Source organism: Eptesicus fuscus, chromosome 22, assembly GCF_027574615.1.
Source record: "Eptesicus fuscus isolate TK198812 chromosome 22, DD_ASM_mEF_20220401, whole genome shotgun sequence".
Taxonomy (NCBI): Eukaryota; Metazoa; Chordata; class Mammalia; order Chiroptera; family Vespertilionidae; genus Eptesicus; species Eptesicus fuscus.
Genome location: NC_072494.1, coordinates 36748178 through 36770592, shown reverse-complemented (window position 1 = coordinate 36770592; position 22415 = coordinate 36748178). Strand labels below are relative to the sequence as shown.

Genomic DNA, 22415 nt, shown 5'->3' with positions numbered 1-22415 from the left:
CCCCTGGCTGTCACGACTGGAGTCAGCCTCCCCCTCCCCCTCCCCCTCCAGAGCCTCCAAGGCCGGCTTTCTGATTCCCTCTCCCATCCTCCTCCCACTCCTCCCAGACCTGCTCACCAGGAGACCCACTGTGCGCTAATCACCGTGGAAGTGGCCTGTGTGAGGAGGCGTGTGGTGGGGGGTCAGCATGAAAAGGTCCCCCTCCAGACAAGAGCCACGCACACACCCAGGGTGGCACGCCCAGTGTGGAGTGAAAGGCAGGAGGACGGGAGACGGGCACAGTGGCACCAGGGGTTCCGGTTCCCTGAGTGCTCCCAGGCCTGCCAGCTGGCCTTGGGGCTCAGAGCAGGAGGGGGCTCCTGGGCTGTAATCTGCAACTGGGGGGGTGTCTTCATTTCCCCCTCCCTCTCTCCTTCCCTCCCTTCCTCCCTTCCTTCTTTCCCCAAACAGTGACTGAGCACTGCTCCGCTCAGGGCTCTGGGGTGGATTTAACACTGCCAGACGGGTAACACGTGTGGGCAGCTAAGAGCACAGAACACATGGTCGCTCTAAGGTGGCTGGGCCTGGGTGGAAGTGCCTTTCACTGGGAAGTGCTATGGGAAGGTAAGAAGTGACTTTCAGGCTCTCAGGACCCGCCTTCGGGGGCTTGGCACCGTGATCATGGCATTTGGAACCGCTGTGCTCCCACGTGGAAGGCAGGGACAGGCCTCCCTCCCTTTGCACCCCCAGTACCCACTTTATTGCTCAGCACAGGCACAGAGGGCCCTCACATTGACTAAGTGCAGGTGCCCCCACAAATGGATACACGCACTGAGGAACTCTAAGGGCAGTGCTGGTTAAAATACAGTCCGTTGGCATTCGACGGCTATCAGCTGCTAAAGTGTGTGCACATTCTGGGGAACTCTGGCCTTGTTCTTGGGCCCGCGATCATGATCTTTGCCCTTGGACAAGGGGCTCCTGAGACAGAGCCTCTTCCTCCTGTCAGCCTAGGGCCGTGGTCGGCAAACTCGTTAGTCAACAGAGCCAAATATCAACAGTACAACGATTGGAATTTCTTTTGAGAGCCAAATTTTTTAAACTTAAACTATATAGGTAGGTACATTGTTATTAACTTAATTAGGGTACTCCTAATTTTGTGGAAGAGCCACACTCAAGGGGCCAAAGAGCCGCATGTAGCTCGCGAGCCGCAGTTTGCCGACCAGGGGCCTAGGGCTCTCTGACGGCGGAGGCTGTCTCTACCCTCAGACAGGAAGCTCTCCCAGCACAGGCTCCGCTTGGGGGGCGTCCCAAGCAGACATCCGCCTACGGGCTGAGAAGCACTTCCTGCCAGGACAGGATTTCTACGTGTCACTTGTCTAATGCCTTCTGCTAACAGGGGCTTGCACACACCTTGTCACTCGTCAGGATGAAAACAAGCCTCTGAGAGCAGGCCTGCCTTGTGCTGTGTAGATTGAGACGCCCCGAGTCAGGAGATGACGTCACAGGCCCGAGACACTGACTTCGAGTCTCACACACACACAGCTTGGGATTTAATCTTTGCTTTTTCTCCCATACAGAGTGGGGTGTGGTCCCAGCCCCGGTCCGAGCTCTGTGGGGCCCTGCAGCTCTGCTCCCAACATTGCCCACGGCCTCTGGAGTGGACTTGGGAATCTGAGGTCAGTCACTTGGCGCCATCCTTCCTTCTGGACTCGGAGAGGCCCGGGTGTGCAGGGTAGGTGAGTCAGCGCAGGAGGGGGGGGCCTGAGAGGGTGGCCCCATTTCCTTTCCAGCCCCCTCAACCAATGATCCAAGTTCAAGTAGCTCATCTCTGCTGCTTGCTGCTCAGACCATTGAGCTGGTGCCTTGAAACCTCCGGAACAGCTGTGGGAGCCGAGAGTCATTACTCCAGACAAAGAGTGGAGAGCAGACTCAATGTCAGGGTGATTAGGGAGCTGGCCTTGAGGTGGGAGCTGGGCCAAGCGCAGGCACAGAGAGGGGGTTGCAGGGATGTGCCCAGCTGGCAGGCCTGCCGGGTGCTGGCTGAAGGGCCTCGCTGGGCTTCTCAGAGAGCCCATATCCTGTCAGATGCTTCCGAGAAAGAGCGGGGTGGGGGGGTGGGGGGGAGAAACACTGGGGACCACTGACCACGCCTGCCCCAAGGAGAGGACAGAATGTGCCACAGCTTTCCCTGCTGTCATTAGCTGTCACACATCCGCTCCACGTCCGGGGCCCAGACCCAGCCAGCTCCCCCAAAATCTCTGGCACTTTCTGGCTGGGTCCCCTAGACTCTCTCAGTGTCTGTTTCTTTGGCTATAATAAAGAGCTATTAATAGCCACCATCCTCCATCCCCTTTCCTCCTTCTATCCCCATCCCTCCCTCCATCCCTATCCCTCCTTCATCCCCATCCCTCCTCTATCCTCATCCATCCTCTATCCCCATCCCTCCTCTATCCCCATCCCTCCTCCATCCCCATCCCTCCTCTATCCCCATCCTTCCTCCATCCCCATCCCTCCTCCATCCCCATCCCTCCCTCTATCCCCATCCCTCCTCCATCCCCATCCCTCCTCCATCCCCATCCCTCCTCCATGCCCATCACTCCCTCTATCCCCATCCCTCCTCCATCCCCATCCCTCCCTCTATCTCCATCCCTCCCTCTATCCTCCTCTATCCCCATCCCTCCTCCATCCTCATTCCTTCTCTATCCCCATCCCTCCCTCTATCCCCATCCCTCCCTCTATCCCCATCCCTCCTCTATCCCCATCCCTCCCTCTATCCCCATCCCTCCCTCTATCCCCATCCCTCCCTCTATCCCCATTATTTCCCTTATCCCCATCCCTCCCTCCATCCCCATCCCTCCTCTATCCCCATCCCTCCTCTATCCCCATCCCTCCCTCTATCCCCATTATTTCCCTTATCCCCATCCCTCCTCTATCCCCATCCCTCCTCTATTCCTATTCCCTTAGGCACAGCTGCTCAAGGGCCCTCTTAGCCTCAACTGCCCTTGTCCAATGGAGAAGGAGCAGGGAGGGGAAGAGGAGGGGAGGCAGGCCAGCCGGGGAAGGGAGAGCAAGGGGTGATGGGGCGGGTCTACTGGACCTGGGGCAGCAGTTTTCCCAACTCCGTGTGCTCCCGCCACCCCCAGGGCCCCACCACTAAGTCACATGCTGATGCACTTACCTCACTCAGGAAGGGGATGTTAAAGGCATTGCCCAGGAAGCCAAAGGCCACAGGGAAAAAGCCCCTAGGAACAGAGGGGTGGAGGGAGGGGTCAGTGATGGCCTGGGGGGGTGAGGGGGATAGAGGGTAGCAAGGCTGAGGTCCACAGACTGGCTTTGGCTCCCAATAGAGTGGGCCCCTAGGCACTGGGGGCAGGCTCCCCCCCACCCCGTATTTTAGAGGCAGCCAAGTGGAATAGTTAAGAATGAAGTCCCAGCACAGCCGGCGTGGCTCAGTGGTTGAGCATTGACCTATGAACCAGGAGGTCATGGTTCCATTCCCAGTCAGGGCACATGCCTGGGTTGGGGGCTTAATCCCAGTGTGGGATATGCAGGAGGCAGCCGATCAATGATTCTGTCTCACTGTGGATGTTCCTGTCTCTCTCTCCTTCTCCCCTCCTCTCTGAAATCAATAAAAATATATTGGAAAAAAAGAATGAAGTCCCTGGGGTCAGATTCCTTGGGAGCCAATCTTGGCTCTGCCCCTCACAGCACTGTGTAAGCAGATTGATTCCTCACTGTCTCTGCTCCCAGCTGTAAAACGGGGTTGGTGATAGTCCTATGTCCTAGGGCCTTGCAGGAAGAAATGCTCAGGAAAGTCTTGTTTGTATTACTGTCGCTGCCCTCTCCCCAGCCCGGGTGTCACCACCTGCTGCAGGCCCCCTGGGCTCCAGGCAGGGCCGGCCGGTGGGGGCTGGGCCCCTGTCTGCGCTCCCTCCGGCCTCAGCCTCCTCCCACTCTCACCCTGCGGGGCCTGGCTGGGGACACGGGGTGACCCTCCAGAGGGCTTGGAGGCACCGAGGCTAAAGTGGGAAGGGAGCCCTGTGTGGAGCGAAGAGGGCACTCCATCAGAAGTTTGAATTCTGCCTGAATTATTTCCTTTTCTTGGGTGGAAATTCCTGCGGTCCCCGGGCCCCCTGAGGTCTCTCGCAGCTCCGAGTCCCCCGCAAAGCTGCTGGGAGGTGTCTTCGTCCAGGGTGGTTTGGGTTTGAACGACTGAGTCTGCAGTGGCCCTGCTCACAGTCCCCGGCTCTGTACACGGTCTGAATGCCCGTTGTCGGGATGCAGTTGTCTCGCCTCTGCACTGCGAGGCCTCAGGAGGCGCCTCCCTGTCTCACACGGGGTCCCCAGACCTGGCCACGCACGGCACAGAGCAGGTGCCTCTGATACCTTTGACTCCGAGCAAATGACTGGAGGGGAGCCCCATGGATGGCAGAACATGTGTGAGAACATTTATTCCTCGAGGCCACGCTACGTGACCTTTGTGAGGTCTAGGCATCCAGGCTCATCAGGGTGCTTTCGAGGCCACTGGGCAAATGAGGGCTCCTGTGGGAGTGCTGGGGCGCCTGACCCCAGCTCCTTCCCATGATTCCACGGACCATGATTCTTCCAGCCCCCGTCCCCCCCATCCCACCCCTGCTCTCTCCACAGCATCACAGAGACACGGGGAGTCTGTCCTGCCAGCCCACCTTCCCCAGGATCCTCTCCTTCCCCCCCCCCCCCCCCCACCCCGGTACACTCCAGTCTTCTCTCAGACCCTGCCCATCGCTCAAGGCCTGTCCCAGGTCCTGCTTCCGGTGGGACACACCCTGGCCCTGACAATGGCTACACATCTCCATTGAGTCCCACCCAGCCTTTCACCAGGCCCAGGCCGACAGACACTGATAGGCCTCAGGGTGTGGAGCCTGGAGCCTGGAGCCAGGGACGGGGGAGGGGGGAGAGGCGGGGAGGGGGGGTCAAAGTCAGATCCTTTGCACCCTGCCTGTGAGGCCCGGGCAGGGGCAGCCTCTCTGAGTGCAGAGAACAACCCAGGATGGGCGGTGCAGATGGCAAAGTGAGGTTATGATGGTGCACATCTGGGGCCGAGCAAACGTCAGCTCACTGCTTCCCCCCCCCGCCCCCCCCCCGCCCCCCGTCATTCCACCTGGGAATGAGCCCTGTGTGTCCTCCCTGGTGACAGGCACGGTGCAGGGCACACAGCAGGTGCTCAATTCAAGTGTGCTGGTCCCTTCAACTTATCCTTCAACCTATGTTGGAGGGGTCTTTTCAAGTGTCTGTCCGATGCCCCTCCCCGTTTTTATTTTAATTTTTTAAAATATGTTTTTATTGATTTCAGAGAGGAAGGGAGAGAGAGACGGAAACATCAATGATGAGAGAGAATCATTGATCGGCTGCCTCCTGCACGCCCCCTACTGGGGATCAAGCCTGCAACCCCGGCATGTGCCCTTGACTGGAATCGAACCCGGGACCCCTCAGTCCGCGGACAACACTCTATCCACTGAGCCAAACTGGCTGGGGCCTCCTCCCCGTTTCCAATCCGTCCACGGTTCCCATCTTTGCAGCGCAGGTCCAGCTTCTGCACACCCGCTGGCTGTGCCTCCCAAACCTGGGGGGCTGCTCCCAGCCACTCGGAGGCCGGGGCCGTCGGGGGAAGGGACCTGCACTCACCGGAAGAGGCTGAAGAATCCATACGTTTCCAGAAACATGCCCAGGAGGGGCCAGCGCAGGAGCACCACGACCACCCCCCCCAGGAAGAAGCTGGTCCCCTTGAGCTTGTGCCTCTGGAAGAAGAAGGAGAACGTCTTCCTCAGGCCGATGATGAGGGACAGGCCGGTCAGGAACAGCAGCTGGAGCGGAGGGAGCGGAGCGTGAATTCAAGCAGCCTCCCCCCTGGGAGCTCAGGGCCAGCCTCCCCCTCAGAGCCAGGGGCCAGCCTCCCCCAAGCCCCTTAGAGCCAGGGGCCAGCCTCCCCCCTCAGAGCGAGGGCCCAGCCTCCCCCAAGCCCCTTAGAGCCAGGGCCAGCCTCCCCCCTCAGAGCCAGGGGCCAGCCTCCCCCACCCCCCTCAGAGCCAGGGGCCAGCCTCCCCCCTCAGAGCCAGGGGCCAGCCTCCCCCACCCCTCAGAGCCAGGGCCAGCCTCCCTCAACCCCCTCAGAGCCAGGGGCCAGCCTCCCCCCTCAGAGCCAGGGGCCAGCCTCCCCCCTTAGAGCCAGGGGCCAGCCTCCCCCACCCCTCAGAGCCAGGGGCCAGCCTCCCCCTCAGAGCCAAGGGCCAACCTCTCCCCCCTCAGAGCCAGGGGCCAGCCTCCCCCTCAGAGCCAGGGGCCAGCCTCCCCCCTCAGAGCCAGGGCCAGCCTCCCCCCTCAGAGCCAGGGGCCAGCCTCCCCCCTCAGAGCCAGGGGCCAGCCTCCCCCCTCAGAGCCAGGAGCCAGCCTCCCCCTCAGAGCCAGGGGCCAGCCTCCCCCCTCAGAGCCAGGAGCAAGCCTCCCCCCTCAGAGCCAGGGGCCAGCCTCCCCCACCCCCCTTAGAAACCAGGGGTCAGGCCTGGAGTGGCTCACGCATGGGGCAGGACTTGCTAACCCTTCACAGAGGGAGGGTCGGAGGGTCGCTTGCAGAGAGGGGGCCCCGCCTTGAGTGACCTGCGCTGTTTGGAAACAGACTGCCCAGAGGCAGGGGCTGCACAGAGAACGTGGGCGTTCTCTCACGTCTCACCCAACTCAGCCAATTTCTTGGGTCCCCACCAGCGCTTCGTATCTGACTGCATTTCTCATCACACCTCCCGGGAAGGTGGGACAGACAGATCCTTCTCTCCGTGGTCGGAAGGTGAACACCCGGCCCGCACAGGGGAGGCAGCCGTACCCAAAGCCGTGTGGGTCCGGCAGAGCTCCCTGCCCGTGGAGGACGCTCCGGCCCTCCGGCATCCGGCCCTGTCACCGCCTTCCGTGTGGCTCCTAATGAGCCCCGGAGAGTCCCAGGCTCCTGTCCAATTCCTTCCAGCACGTTCCGTCCACCTGAGCGCGCTTTCTCCAACCCTCCCCCCCCCCACCCACACACACACTTTCCTTTCCAAACCCCCTCCCGTCCTCCCCAGCTGCGGGCGCTCTTTCCCCAGAACCCGTTCAGATGGCATGTGTTTGTCTCATGGTGACTTTGCCGCACCTCTGCCTCCGTCCCCAGTCCTGTGTGTGTTCGTGGGACACCCCCATCCCTAGCTGGTGGGAGTCCCGTGGAGGGACAGGTTCTCACCCCTCCCAGCCTCCCAGCCTCCCGGAGCCTCACCCAGAGCTGGGGTGAGAATCCAGGTCCTCGGATTCTCTGCCCAGCGGGGCCTGCTGTCCATCCCCAGCCACCCTGCCCGCCCAGGCTGCTGGCACCTGACCCTGGATGTCCACGGGAAGGAACTTGGGGCTGACCCCAGCAACAGAGACCTCGGGGAGGCTGGGGCGGTCCGCAGGGCAGGGGCACTCACGTTCCCGAAGGCCAGGAGCACGGAATCGAAGTACAGGAGCGCGCCCAGGAGGATGAAGAAGGCTCCGAAGCCGGTGATGCCCACGCCAATCTCTGCAACAGGCAAGGAGGCCGTGGTGGGAGGGGCTCTGGGGAGAGGCGGGGGCCTGGCATTTCCCGGGGTACCACTGGGCAGGTGCCCTCTGGGGAGCTCTGTGCTCCGGGGGAATGATGGGACGGGAAGGGAAGAATGAGCACCAAAGTACACTGAGCTCCTGGGAACGCCGTCCAGTCCTGCGCTTCCCGGCATTCTGTCCTCAGAACAGCCCTCTGCGCGGCTGCAGCTCCCCCACGATGCCCAAGCCACCCTCAGCAGAAGGGACCACTTGGCCACTCATGGCCACCAGCCCCAAAGGGTCCGGAAACGACCCAGCTGTCCTGCCTGTTTCTCAAGAGGCTGGCCCTCCCGTCTCCTTCCTCCCTGTAACTGCCCCTGCCCCGCCCTTCCGGTGATTCTGGTTTGGAAAAATAGAAGTCATCGATCAGTAGAGCTCGTCTGCCCTCCTGGAGTCCACACCCCAGCCAGCACCTACTCCCTCTCCTCCCTCCCTCCCGCAGACGCGCCTCTGGGCCCCCCCACCCACCCGGAGCCTCTGGTTGCGGCCCCAGTGGCCCTGCAGTCCTGCGCAAGGCTGGGCCCGCGTGGCAGCGCCCCCTGGTGGCAGTGCGTCTCAGGGCGTCGCTCTTTGCAGCGGCAGGAGTTTGCTCAGAGCCAGAGCGGCCCGCACCCAAGTGCAGGACATGAAGGCCCTTGTTGGGTCAAGGGCTACATGTTGTTGGACACTTTGATACACATTTCAGACTGCTCCCCTCAGGAAGAGTTGTAACAATAACAGGATATGAAGTTCCTCTTTTTCTTCAACCCTCTCGGTAACACAGAATTGTTCATTTTACTTATCTTTGCCATTCTGAGAGTCAGCAAATGGTAATTCATTGTATTGCTTCGTTTTTAAGATACTGTTATTGATTTCAGAGAGGAAGGGAGAGGGAGGGAGAGAGAGAGAGAAACATCATTGATGAGAGAGACTCATGGATCGGCTGCCTCCTGAACGCCCCCTAGTGGGGATCGAGCCTGTGACCCAGGCATGTGCCCTTGACTGAAATCGAACCAGGCCAACCCACGCTCTATCCACTGAGCAAACCGGGCCAGGGCTGTATTGCTTCATTTTTAAATGGAACTAACTTGAAGTTTTATTTTAAGTTGTGATAAAATACACGTAACATGTGCCGTCTTGATAATTTGTAAGTGTTCGGCTCAGTGGTATTCAGTACATTCGCATTGTTGCGTTACCATCACCCCATCCATCTCCCAAACTCTTTTCATCTGACAAAACTGAAACTCTGTACCCATCGAACCCTAACTGCTCATTCCTCCCGTCCACGCCGCTGGACCCTCCAGGCTACCTTCTGTTCCTATGAATCTGACTGCTCCAGGGACCTCAGAGAGGTGGAATCACACAGCATTTTCCATTTTGTGACTGGCTTATCTCATGTAATACGATGTCCCCAAGGGTCATCCGTGTTGTAGCATGTGTCAGTCAGAATTTCCTTACCTTTGAAGGAATATTCCGTTGGATACATGTACATTTTGTTTATCTCTTCGTCTGCGGATGGACACGGGGGTTGCTTCTACCTTCTCGCTATTGTGAAGATGCTTCTATGAACATGGGGCACCAAATATCTCTTCGAGACTCTGCTGTCAATACTTTTGCTTTGTACCCACAAGTGGGATTGCTGGAGCCAATGGTAGTTCTATTTTTAATTTGTTGAGGAACCACCATACCGCGTTTCGTAGCAGGCGCTCCATCTTACACTCCCAGCCGCAGGGCACAAAGGCTTCAGTGTCTTCCCATCCTCACCAACACCTGTTATTTCTGTTTTTTAATCTTTTATTATTATTTATTATTTTAAACCCTCACCCGAGGATGTGTTCATTGCTTTTAGAGAGGGGAAGGGAGAGAGAAAGAAACATCAATGTGAGACAGAAACATCGATCGCCTGCCTCTCTTACGTGCCCCGACAGGGGGTCGAACCCGCAACCTTTTTGGTGTACAGGACGACGCTCCAACCAGCTGAGCCCCCTGGCCGGGGTTGCTTTGTTTCTGATGGCATCCATCTTAGTGAGTGTGAGATGGTGCCACGTTGGTTCTGATTTGCCTCTCCCTAATGGTTGGTGATGCTGAGCATCTTTCCATTGCTTGTTGGTCCTGTGTATGTCTTCTTTGTAGACGTGTCTATTTCAGTCCTTTGCCCATTTAAAAAACAGGTTGTTGTCGAGTTGTAGGAGCTCTTTATAGATTCTGGATATTAACTCCTTATCGGATATATACTTTGCAAATATTTCCTCCCATTTCATAGATTGTCTTTCTTACTCTGCTGATTGTGTTCTTTGATGCCCAGAGGTTCTTAATTTGGATACAGTTCAATTTATAGAATTTTTCTTTAGTTGCTTATATTTTTGTACCATATCCCAGAAATCATCGTCGAGTCCAGTGTGGTGAAGCTTTTCTCCTATGTTTTCTCCTGAGAGTTTTATAGTTTTAGCTCTCACTCTGAGCTAAAATGAACGATTCTTTGCCTGTGGGTATCAGTTTTCCTGACATCATTTGTTGAAAAGACGGCCTTTTCCCACCGAATGGCCTCAACACCCTCGTTGAAAATCACTTGGTGCTTTATGCCGGGGTTTATTTCTGGGCTTTCTATGATAGTCATTGGTCTGTATGTCTGTCTTTATGCCAGTTCCACACTGTTTTGATTCTTGGAGCTTTGTAATAAGGTTTTGGTTTGTTGTTGTGGTTTTCATTTTGTTTTTTTAAAGAGAGAGTAGAAGGGAGGGAGAGAGAAACATTGAGTGAGAGAGATTCCCACACATGCCCTGACTGGGGCCGGGAATCGAACCTGCAACCCAGGTACATGCCCTTGACTGGGAGTCAAACCTGAGACCCTTCGATGCACAGGCCGACTCTCTAACCACTGAGCACACTGGTCAGGGCTGTAATAAGTTTTGACATGAGTAAGTGTGAAACCTCCAACTTTGCTCTGCCTTCCCAAGATTAATTTGGCTGTTCGCTAGTCCTTGAGATTCCAAATGAATTTTAGGATTGATTTTTCTATTTCTGCAAAAGACACCATTGGGATTTTGATAGAGATGGCATTGAATTTGCAGACTGCTTTGTGCAGTACTGACATCCTAACAATATTAAATCTTCCAGTCCACGAACACAGGATGCCTTTCTATTTATTTGTGTCTTTTACAACATTTTCAGCAACGATTTGTAGTTTTCAGTGTGCAGGCGTCCCTCACTTTATTGTGCTTGACAGATTTTTTGTTTTGTTTTGTTTTTTACACATTGAAGGCAAGACCCTCCACCGGCACAAGGATTACGACTTGCTTTATTGCAAAGGTCTGGAACCAAACCCTCAATCAGACCGCAGCGGGTTTGGGCCAGTTCCAAAGGGCTCCTTCCGAAGATCTTCTTTCAAAGATGGAGGTGAGATTTATCGTTCACATTATAAACCGCTCTCAGGTTATCATCCTGAGAAGCGCCAGTCTTGTTGTCTCCCTTTCGGCAGAGCCGGATTCCGTTAGGACCCAGCGCCACGTCGGATCTGTCGGCGGAATGGCCACCTGCCCAGCATCCCGCCGGACTGATGGCCGATTCCGCCTGCTTCTGACCCGCCCAGGGCCTACCTGGGCTTGTTTCCGATGCCCCCTCTCAGCAGTGCCTGTCTGGATCCAGGCTCCGAGGGCCCGGGGCCCTGGGCAGCGCAGCCTCCGTGGGCCATTGCGAAGGCTGTGTTCTGTCCTCCCCTGGTGTGTGATCTCTGTCCTCAGGAGGGCCTAGAAGTGCATCTGGTTTGCCACGATGGTTTTACGTAGCAAGACCACAGCCCTGTTCCTTCATCCGGATGGCCAAGCTGTGTACGCTTTTATGCCGGTTATAAAAACATCTGGTCTCAGCTCACACCTACCACAAAAACACGCCATTGATTCAGTTCTGACAACCATCCTTCTCTTCTATCTCCCCCCCCCGGGGGGGGGGATGTTTTGTGTGGAAACACAATGTGAATATTTTACTAGGCTTCCCTTTTGTTTTGTTAAAACATCCATGTGTTCATCCTGTAAACACGCAGGAACAGCCTCTTATTCATTTCGTGGGAACCGCCCACGTTCCTCAGACTCACAATCGGCCTTTTCTCCTGCACTGTACTTCCTTCCGCAGCAGCGATGTGCTGGCTGACATCGCTACGGCGTTCCTAACTTGTCCCGCACGGTTCCTCAAGGACCGGTGCCACTCCCCAGCTCCTGTGACGGGCAGCCTTCCTCACGGGCCACGTGGTGCCCCCAGCGTTCAGGGGGACACGGCACCGTGGACACAAACCTCACGGAAAAGGGTCGGAAGTTGTTTCTCTCACTCAGGCCTCAGACCTTCCTCCATCTCTCCTGCCGTCGCTTAGCAATTTCAGTTCAGTTACCCATCTGAAGGGTCGCTCCTGAAGTTCATGGCCGAGGGAGGGGCTGTGGGGGGCATGTCACCAGGAGTGACAGAAGTGTCCGCAGACCTACGGGATCCAGACAGAGGGGCAGCGCGCCCCCTGCTGGAGCCAAGGACGGGGGGGGGGGGGGGGAGGCTCCCGTAACTTCAGGGAGGCCTGGATCTGCAGGGCATCCCCTAATGAGAAGCAGGGACCACCCAGACCCCAGAGAGAGACCAGCTCCAGGTGTCCCTGTCATGGCAGGCTGATGCCTGCCTTAATCCTCACCTGCGGATATTTCTCCATGGATTTTTAGAGAGAGTGGAAGGGACGGGGAGAGACAGAGAGAAACATCGATGTGAGAGAGACACAGCAATTGGTTGCCTCCCACACACGCCCCGACCAGGGCCAGGCATCAAGCCTGCAACTGAAGTACATGCCCTTGACTGGAATCGAACCCAGGAACGTCTCGGTCCACGGGCTGACGCTCTAGCCACTGAGCCAAACCGGCTAGGGCATGGCTGCCCTCTTCAGCAACCACCCCAACCTGCAGCTCCAGAGCGGCTGCCACGAGGAGCCCACAGCCTGCAAGGCTGCAGATGAGCTGGGCTGCCCAAGCCCCGCCCTGTGGCTCGCACTAACTGAAGCCAAGGGTAGGTCCCTCTTGCTCCTGGAAGGGAAGCAGTCTCTCCTGAAGCAGATGGAAGGGTTCTTCTGGCCCGAGGCTGTGCTGGGAGCCAGGGAACACCATTCCTATATCATTCTTCTCTCTCTCTCTCTCTCTCTCAACTTTCACAAAGGTACTGAAAAGTTGCAAGTACAATACAACAACATGTTTCTCCTGAATCCTTCGGGAGTAGCTGCCACGGGCTCTCTCATCACCCCTGAATACTCCCGTGTGGTTTTCCTTCGTCAGGACACAACGTCAAAGCCCAGAAATTAACACGGACACGTTGCTTCCACCTACGGTCAGACCGCATTTACCGCTCCTCAGCTGTTAGCATTTCTAACTAAAGGGTCCGGTTCAGAGCCACCGGTGGCATTTGGTTTTGTGTCTGTCATGTCGGGAATAGCACCTCCGTCTTTCCTTGGCCTGACGTTGACCCTTTTGAAGGTTTGGGCCAGTTATCGGGTATCTGTCCCTCCATTTGGGCTTGTCCGATGCTTGCTCATGACTAGATATTGGTTCTGCAGAGATAGCAACAAGATGGGATGCTGTGTTCTTCTCAGTTTGGCCCGTTACTGATGATGTTTCTTTTCTTTTCTTTTTTTTTTTTAACATGTTTTTATTGATTTTTTGGAGAGAGAGGAAGGGAGAGAGAGCGAAACATCACTGTGAGAAGAAACACTGATTCATTGCCTCCTGTGTGCAACAACCTGGGCACGTGCGCTGACCGCCGGAATCAAACCGGCAACTTTTGGTGCCGAGGACCATGCTCCACCATTGAGCCACCCTGGCCAGGGCAGGTGATGTTTCTTCAAGCCCTTGATTAAGCTGGTGTCTGCCAGGTTCCTCCACTCTCTGCCTGACGCTGCCAGGATACCCCCCCCGAGCCCTGCCTCGGCACCAGCCAACCTCAGGTGAGCCTCCTTCCACCTGGCGAGGGTTCTGACGCCGGCTCCGGGCACCGCCTCCCTTTCTACCTAACGGCTTTAGGACTGACTTGTGCAGGGAGAGGAAGGAGGAAAACGGGGAGAGAAAGAGCCTTCCTTCACCGTTCAAGGTGACCACTGGTGATTCTCAGCAACAACCGCGAACACTAACCAGCACACGGTGCCAGGCACGGCCTAAGCGCTTTAAGGCTCGTGAGCTCATCTCATTTTCAAAGCTGCCTGTGAGGGAGGGACGCTGTCAGCCACACTTCACACTCAGAGCGGAGACCCTCAGGGATGACGTCACTGGCCCGGGGGCGCCCAGCCGCTGGCAGACCAGGGTTTGATCCCAGCAGTCTGGCGTCCGGCCCCGGACAAAGTGCCTTTCGCCGACCCGGTCCATCCACCTCCACCCCGTCCACCCCCAGGACTCCTCCAAAGGAATTGTTCTTGCTTTGGCCCTCTGTGACGTCCAGGTTCCCAAATCCAACGGGCAGGCGTCAGTCCTTACCTAGCAGTTGGCTACTCCCGTCTGGAAGTGGCCTTTCTGCTGACCGCACGGTAGCCGGTAGCCGGTAGCCTGCTGTTGGTTTCCGTCCTGCTGGCTGACCGCGCCTCCCCGGCTCCTTGGCCAGCTCCTCCCACTTCCCTCTCTTCCTCTTGGGATTCTAATGGCTCAGGGCTTCGGCTCAAGTTCACGGCTCATTCTCTTTTTCCTCACATAGTCCCATGTCTGTAAATATCACTAGCGTGCTGACAATGTTGATATTGGCCTTTCATATATTATTACATTATTATTATTTATTTAGCCCAAGTAAGTAAGTCAATAAGTAAATAAGTAAAGAGTTTGAGCTTCCAAACTCATGGTCAGTTGCCTACAAGGCAAATCTGAGTGGTTTTCTCTCTTCAAGGCATATTGGGCTCAGCAGGTCCAAACTGAGCTATTGATCTTCTTTCCTTAAACTTGCACCTGTCTTGGTTTTCCTCAAATGAATACAAATGTCACCCCACCCAATGGGCAGCTTGCAGCCATCACTGAGTCTCCTCACTACTCCCTCAGTCACTACTCCCTTTTAAAAAAGTGTTTATTGATCGAGAGAAAGAGAGTGAGAGAGAAATGAAGGGAGAGGGATAGAGAGATAGAAACATTAATGATAGAGAAGCATCATCGATTGGTTGCCTGCTGCACACCCCCTACTGGGGATGGAGCCCGCAACCCGGGCATGTGCCCTGACCGGGGTTTGAACTGGTGACCTGACATTTGGTGCACAGAATGACGCCCAACCAAACAATCCACACCAGCCAGGCTGTTTCCCTCCACTCTTACTACCGAATTCCAAGCCACCCTCATGTCTGTTCTGGACCCGCCAGCATTCTCCCGCTAGTCTCTGCTTCACTCCTGCCACCCTCATATCCTCCCTCCACACGGCGGCCAGGGATCCCGGAGAACATTCCATCCAATCCCGTTCCCCGCTTCCCCCTGGGCTGAGGCCAAACACCCATTTCCCTGGCTCACGGCCCTGCATGGCGTGGCCCGGGACTGCTGGTCCAGCTTCACTCCTGCCCCTGCCCCCTCGCCCGCCACACTCCGACCCCACCTGGTTCCCGGGACGAGCCTCCTGCCCCGGGGCCTGCGCCCACGCAGTGTCCTCCCACTGGTGCTCATCCTTCAGGTCTCAACGCAAATGCCAGCCCCGCAGGGAGACCTGTTCCACGCTCCACTCCGACCTCAATCTGGTTCCCTCATGTCTTTCTTTCATAAAGTTCAGCACATTCTTCATAAGACTTAGCACGTTTTGGTTTAATAAAACGTTGGCTTGCCTCTGGGCTCAGGCCTCTCCTCTCCATAGTTTTTGAAATATTAAGGCCAGTTGTTCTCAACTGGGAGGGATGGTTTTGTTTCTCAGAGGACATCTGGGAATGTCTGGAGACATTTTTTTTAAATCGACACCTGAGGATATGTTTCCATTGATGAGAGAGAGAGAGAGAGAGAGAGAGAGAGAGAGAGAGAGAGAGAGATTCATCAGTTGCCTTCCATACACGCCCCAACCAGGAGTCAAACCTACAACCTGGATATGTGCCCTGACTGGGAATTGAACCCGCAACGGGACAATGCCCAGCCACCGGAGCCACAGAGCCACACGGCCAGGGCTGGGACATCTCTGATGGTCACAGCTGGGAATGTGAGTGTAATCCTGGCATCCAGTGTGTAGAGGCCAGAGATGCTGCGAGAATCCTATAAGGCCCAGGACAGAGCCCACAACTAAGAATTACCCTGCCCCCCACATGTCAGTGGTGGGGAGGCTGGGAAACTGTGCCCAGATGATCTCACAGAGTCCTGTGCCTTTAAATGTCATCTATAGGTGGGCAACTCCAAAATTCCTCTCTCCGTCCCAGACTCACGTACCTGACTACCCACTTGACCTCTCACCTGGATGCCTAATACCAGCCCATCAAACTCATCGTGCCTGCTTCCCCCCTACTCACACCTTCTAGTTGCTCAGGTTAAAAATATGCCTGACTCTTTTGTTTCACACTCCGCACCCAGTCCATCAGTGAATCCTTCCAGTGGTTTCCTCCAAACAGACCCAGCATCGGTCACTTCCCACCAGGTCGCTGCTGCCGCCTTGGCCTCCCCACCAGCGCCTGTTCCCCTACTCTAGACTGTAGGTGGGGGAGAGGTATGTCCATTCACCGTTGTCTCCTCTACGCCCAGCACAGTGCGTGGCACAAGAGGAGACACATGTGCTCAGTGGATGAATGAGTGTTACACTCAGGTCACAGATGAGACTCTGGGGCTCCGAGGCTTTAACTAACTCCCCCAAATGAAACTCAGGGAGCCAGTTCCCACGCCCCCCAGACCTGCAGACTACTTCACTGCCCGCTCCAAAGAGAAGGGAAGACGGTTTAGGAGTGAGGGAGGGTATGGTGATTTGGGGAGTGGCGTTGAATTTATTTCCTGGTAGGAAAGGACCCAGGGCCATAGGAGACCCTAGGAGAGTTTGGGGGGAAAGATGTCTGAATGGGCAACGGCCTCCTGGGTCCACCTTTGCAGCACCCCAGGTTTAAGGGCCCCGAGTGGAAAGGCACCAGCTGGAGTGGGAACCTGCCAGTTCCCCCAACACCAGCCTCTGGCTTCCTGGAGGCCTTGAGCCAGCCCGCAGCCCCAGGCAGGCCGAGGAGCCACACCTGCCTGTGGCCCTGCTGCGCGGAGGATGCCAACACGGCAGCTCGGGGCCGCTGGCTCCAGAGGTCACCTCACAGGCTTCCCACAGAGAGAGCCCAGCTGGGAGGGGCATCTCGGCCCCCCACCTCGCCTAGACACCCCGCTCCAGCCCAGCCCCCCACAGCAGGGCCCCGCACACTCACTCTGCCATTCGGTGATGGAGATCATGCCGCAGGCTGCCTGGGGGGCCTCCTGAGTTCAAGCTGGCCGGGGCGAGGAGTACAGAGATCCGAGCTTGTACATGCTCAAGGGAAGCTGACCCTTGGTAAGTTGTGAAAGGAGCCTCCGGTAAATCATTAACTCTCTCCACACACACACACACACACACACACACACACACAAATGGCTGTTGAAAGTCACAGGCTCCCTTCCCCTGGTTCCTCCCAGCGGGCCCTGTCCCTCCACGTGCTGGCCCCCTGGAGCATCTCATATCCCACCTGACTTACACGGTCCCCTCTCCCCCGACCTCCCTGCCTTCAGGTCAAGTTCAGTGCTTTCTACTCCTCGGCACAACGTGGACTGCACATAAAAGAACGGAGACCGAGGAGTGGCCAGGCTCCTGACTGGGTTTGGAGTGTGTGTGGGAAGAGTTGTGGGATCTGTGTTTCCCTTCGGAAAAGCGCGGAATTCATCTTGTATACAGTTTGCTTGTTTTGCGCTAGTACCCAGGCTCTACCCTAGGGGGCGCCAAGCAACTGAGTAAAACCTGTTGCTGCTGGCCTCATGGGAGTGCCAGACTGCGTTAGACACAAGGGCTCCGCCTCCTCTTCCCCAGCGTCGGCCTGTGGGGTTGAGCTATGGCCGATAAAAGGTGAATTTGGCCTTGGGGGAGGGCTGGACTGCGGAGGAAGCCTGGTTCCAGCAGGTGAGCAGACACAGGTGTGTCCTTCCCTCCCTCTGGGCCTGAAGAGAGAGGGTGGATCGCTCCGAACACCTTCCTCCCTTTGTAGGGCAGTGGTCCTCAGCCCCATGAGCGCCAGCATCCCTTTTATAATGTCCCCTCCACTCTGAAATGAAGTTCATAGATGACATGGCTATTCCACATAGATCCTTTATACAGATGCAAATAGAGCTAGTTATAACAAAGAAAAATAATGTATAATCAAACACAATGTCTCTCGATATATAAACGCACAGGCAAGACTTACCAGAAGACATAAATGGCATAGGCAGATTACTTGCACCTACTTATAATAAATAGATTTGAATTTACGAGAAATAGAAGACTATAGAGCCGTTATGTAATTTAAAACAAACCCACAAGAGTAACAGGGAGTAAATACTAGAATAAAAATGAATGCTAGGTGGGTAAGAACAGACCGGATGTACTTGCATATAAAAAGAGAAAGAGGGATGTAACCTAAATTCAGTAGGGATGAGAAAGCAAGGCAAGTTAGGGGGGGCCACGTGGAGCAAAAGGGAGCAGCGTGAATGCACGGGCGCGGGTCCTCGCTCCCTGTGTCACGGCACGGAATGGAGAAATGGTGGCGTATCGCAGACACACAGATCTCCGTCCTGAAACACCACCGTGTGTTCAGGTAAAATTCCATTTGGAGGATCTTAAAGGCCCTGGAGCGCATGTATCTCCGATAGGTGATGGGAATAGAGGGTGGATTGGAAAGAGAAATGGTGAGCTAAGTGGTTCAAAGCAATTGCATGTGGAGTCCTGGGACAGCATGAGAGAAAGATAAAGAACCACAGGCAAGCCCCCAAACAACTCCACAGGTAACCCTGACAGCATAGGTGTGCATCCCTGGGCTGCAAACTCTTTAAAAATACAAAGGTCAGCGATAATAGGAAATAACTTCTAAAAACATTTACTCCAGAGATCCAGAGATCGCCCGCATTTCAAGTATCTTTGCTTTAACGCGGCTTGGTTCTCTCAGATCTCCTCTGTTAAATGTTTATGTTACATTCAGTGTCTACTTATTCAGCAAGACCCTCCTACATTGGACTCATTTTCAACCAAACATACAGGGCTGAAACGTTATAATGTATTGTGTACACAATGCAGGCAGATTATTCAATAATTTTGAGACGTCTTTATTCCTTAATAACCATCTCCTAACTTACTGAGTTATTCATGAAACTTACAAAAACCGTAGAGGCTTACAAAAACTCAGTACTGTTCTGCATTACATGACTTATACGGAAGCTGGTGAGCCCCCTTGCACTTTATAAAGGTGTGCAGGACCAGGACTTAGTGTGAAAATGCCCTGTGCATTGTCGCCACTGAACACCAGCAAGAGTTTTGCCCCCTTAGCCTCCCCACCCCAATTTCCAGGTGGTGTCACCCTCATTGAAACCACTGGTAAGTTGCCCTAGCCCAGTGGTTGGCAAACCGCAGCTCGCGAGCCACATGCGGTTCTTTGGCCCCTTGAGTGTTCTAACGCCACTTCTTCAAAATAGACTCACCCAGGCCGAAAACCGACTTCTGTGCATGGGCCACGAAGTTTCAATTGCACTGTACGTGCACGCCCACACGTGGTATTTTGTGGAAGAGCCACACTCAAGGGGCCAAAGAGCCACATGTGGCTCGCGAGCCGCGGTTTGCCGACCACTGCCCTAGCCGGTTTGGCTCAGTGGAATAGAGCATTGGCCTGCGGACTGAAGGGTCCCAAGTTTGATTCTGGTCAAGGGCATAGGCCCCAGTTGTGGGCTTGATCCCCACTGTGGGGTGTGCAGGAGGCAGCTGATCAATGATTCTCTCTCATCATTGATGTTTCTCTCTCTTGCTCCCTCTCCCTTCCTCTCTGAAATCAATATAAATATATTTTAAAAGAAAAAAGAAACCACTGGTAAGTTAAGAGCTTAGAGCACCCTGGGCCTGATTCTAGGTCCCTGAGACCTGGGTATTTTATGTCCTTTCTGTGCCCCAGGTCCTTGGGTACTGACAGTACCTTTCACACAGAGTATAACGAGGATCAGTGAGTAAACTCATGCGATGGGCAGAGAACCGGGCACTGGCACGCAGCACACACTCCAGGAGCCACCGTTATTAGTCTTCTCGCATAGTTATAACAATTACTATTGTCATTAATGTTTCTGCTATTAGTGCATGAAAGACTTCTCTCATCTGAACTGTGGTTCTAAACTGCTCCCAAGGGTGAGCAAAACAGCAGCGTGGAATTCTCTCCCCGCCATGGAGCTCACCTGTGAGCTCAGAACGAAGTCTCCTGGACCTGGGCCCTCCTGGCCCGATTCCCAGATGGCAGCACTGGGCCCTGGAGCGGGGCCCAGCGCGGTCGCCCACTGCCCACCCTCCAGCACGGCCAAGGTTGAACCCGAGTGGGGGCAGTGAAGGATTAGAAAAGACAGACAAGAGAATGAAAGCTGGGTCTCGGTGGGACGCTGCCCTCTCTGATGGAGAGCTATCGACAGCGCCACGGACTACAAGCCGTGTCTTTATTTTATAGCAGATGCCACGAGGCAAAGTGAGGGCGTGGTCAAGATGTTTACAACACGGAGCCCGGCGGCCTCCCAGCACCCGTCCCCGCCGCGCAGCCCCCGCGCGCCTGGTGCCGCGGGCCGCGCGCCCCGCACACCGGACAGAGGCCCGGGCGCCCTCTCCGTGCACCTCCCGGCGGCGCTAGACTTCAGTAGAGTTGACTGAATTCAAGAGATTAAGAAGTACAAATTGGAGGGACGCCGCGGCGGCGACGTCCGGAACGCGGCGATGGCGGTGCCTGGAGCTCGGCGGCCGCCCAGCGCCCGTCCCAGCCGCGCGGCCCTCGCGCGCCTGGTTCCGCGGGATGCGTGCACCGCGCACTGGACGGAGGCCCGGGCGCCCTTTCCGTGCACCTCCCGGCGGCGCTAGACTTCAGTAGAGTTGACTGAAATGAAGGGATTAAGAAGTACAAATTGGGAAGTTTGAAAAAGATGGCGGCGGAGGTTAAAGGCTGTTCTGTTGCCTCGCACCCAGCGAAATCGGAGGGGATGAGGTGTGGAGGTGCGTGGGTCTGGCTGGTGGCGGGGGAAAGGGACTTTTGTTCCAAACCTAGGGGAGATTAGCTCTCCATCATCCTGAAATCCATCTTCTGGCGAACCCCGGGAGACCCAGATGCCTGCGGGGAGAGGCGGGACTCTTGCGGAGGTGCGCCCAGCAATCAGTGTTTGCTGCGCTGGAGTGCGGAACGAGGGGACTTAGATACGTGGAAGGCAGAAGGACCAGACTCACAGCCATCGCGGCTCGCCGCACCATGGCCTGTTGGCGCCCTGAGACCCCGCCCCGCCCTGGGACCCGCCCCGCACGTTTTGAAGACCTGCCCCGCAAGTCTTGCAGGCACACCTGCGCCCCAAGCAACGGCTTATGCATGTGGGTGGCCCGCCCTCTGGCAGCGGACCAGATGAACTGCTGTTCTAGTCGGACTGCTCCAGGGCCACTCAGACAGGAGGAAGAAACTACAGTTTTTGCTGTAATCCTTGCTGAGTGCCTAAGGCAGTAGCTGATCTACACCCCATTGGAGACCCAGAAACGAGGGCATCTAGTGGTCTGTGGGAGATGACACCAGATTTCAACCACGTGCATAAGGGACACATTCAACGGGAATATTCAGTGAGCGCCAAAGCTTTGCTGCACCAAGACCCGGCCCATAAACGTGTCTCCTGCACAGCAACTCTTCCTTTATAGACAAAGAGAGCCCCCCCAGTGACACCAACAACAATCAAGACTTAACTATACAAAGGAGGACCAAGATGGAGGCATAGGGCGGAAGCCTGATTGTTGCCTAACACAACAACTTTGAGACTACGACAAGAGAGCAGAGCAGACACCATCCAAGACCACCATAGGGCTGGCTGAGTAGATGCTCTACAACTAGAATAAAAGAGGGGTATGTGGGATGATGCTGATGCCGGCGACCCAAAGACCACACTTTAAGAACTATGGCTCAGGCGACACAAAAGAACTATGGCTCAGGCGATACAACAGCGGCCTGGAACGTGCTCGGCGCAGTTCCCCCGGCGGTCTCCGGCTGAGGGGACGGCTCCACTGGCAGCCAAGCACGGACAGACGAGCCCCTATGAGACATGGGGTGGGAGACTCCGCGCTTGCTGACCTCCGAGTCCGTCAAGAATCTCAACGCCCCGGAAGCGGCCAGGTGCGCATGCTCGGCGACCGGCCACCGATGCAGACCCAAGGGCCGACGCAGCGACGCCAGACCGGCCCACCGCCATGCACCGGGTGCACCGGAGCTTCGCCGAGCCGCCGCCCGACGAGTTCTGCAGCAGCCATACTGGAGCTCTGGAAGGATGGCCAGGGGAATTGCTGAGGGGGGATCGACCGGCAGGAATTGGGATCGGGAAGACGGGGCCCCGCTGAGACCCGGGTGCGGGCGGGGTTGCGCGCCTCTGGGCTCGGGTGTGGTCACACGCCTCTGGGTATAAGTGAGGCCTCACGTCCCTGGGTCTAGGTGAGGCCACATGCCCCTGGGTCCAGGTGAGGCCGGACTCCGGGTCCGGGTGAGGCCAAGTGCCCCTGGACCCGGATGATGCTGGATCCCGTGCCCGGGCGAGGCCAAGCGCCCCTGGGTCTGGGAGAGCCCACACACCCCTGGGTCCAGGCGAGACCATGTGTCCCTGGATCCGGGTGAGGCCGCGTGCACCTAGGCCCGGGTGAGCCCAAGTGGCCCTGGGTCTGGG

The 22415-nt window shown here is 56.2% G+C and overlaps 1 protein-coding gene across 1 annotated transcript; it reads right to left on the bottom strand.

The window, feature by feature from the left end:
* Window positions 1–1507: 1507 nt before the first annotated feature.
* GOLT1A (golgi transport 1A) lies at window positions 1508–7888 on the bottom strand. The gene is made up of 4 exons (XM_008154218.3): window positions 7443–7888; window positions 5644–5822; window positions 3158–3221; window positions 1508–1860 (listed from the first exon to the last, which is right to left on the bottom strand). The coding sequence occupies exons 1-4, from the start codon at window positions 7728–7730 to the stop codon at window positions 1822–1824; spliced, it is 570 nt and encodes a 189-aa protein (XP_008152440.2). The 5' UTR covers window positions 7731–7888; the 3' UTR covers window positions 1508–1821.
* Window positions 7889–22415: the final 14527 nt, after the last annotated feature.

What these genes read in the sequence shown, in the direction of transcription:
- GOLT1A (XM_008154218.3), bottom strand. Translation starts at nt 7,730, where the DNA reads ATGCCGGGAAGCGCAGGACTGGACGGCGTTCCCAGGAGCTCAGTGTAC. An exon ending in TGCTCCTGGCCTTCGGGAAC is followed by an intron (nt 5,823 to 7,442) that starts GTGAGTGCCCCT and finishes CCTCCGCTCCAG; the next exon opens with CTGCTGTTCCTGACCGGCCT. An exon ending in GGATTCTTCAGCCTCTTCCG is followed by an intron (nt 3,222 to 5,643) that starts GTGAGTGCAGGT and finishes CTCTGTTCCTAG; the next exon opens with GGGCTTTTTCCCTGTGGCCT.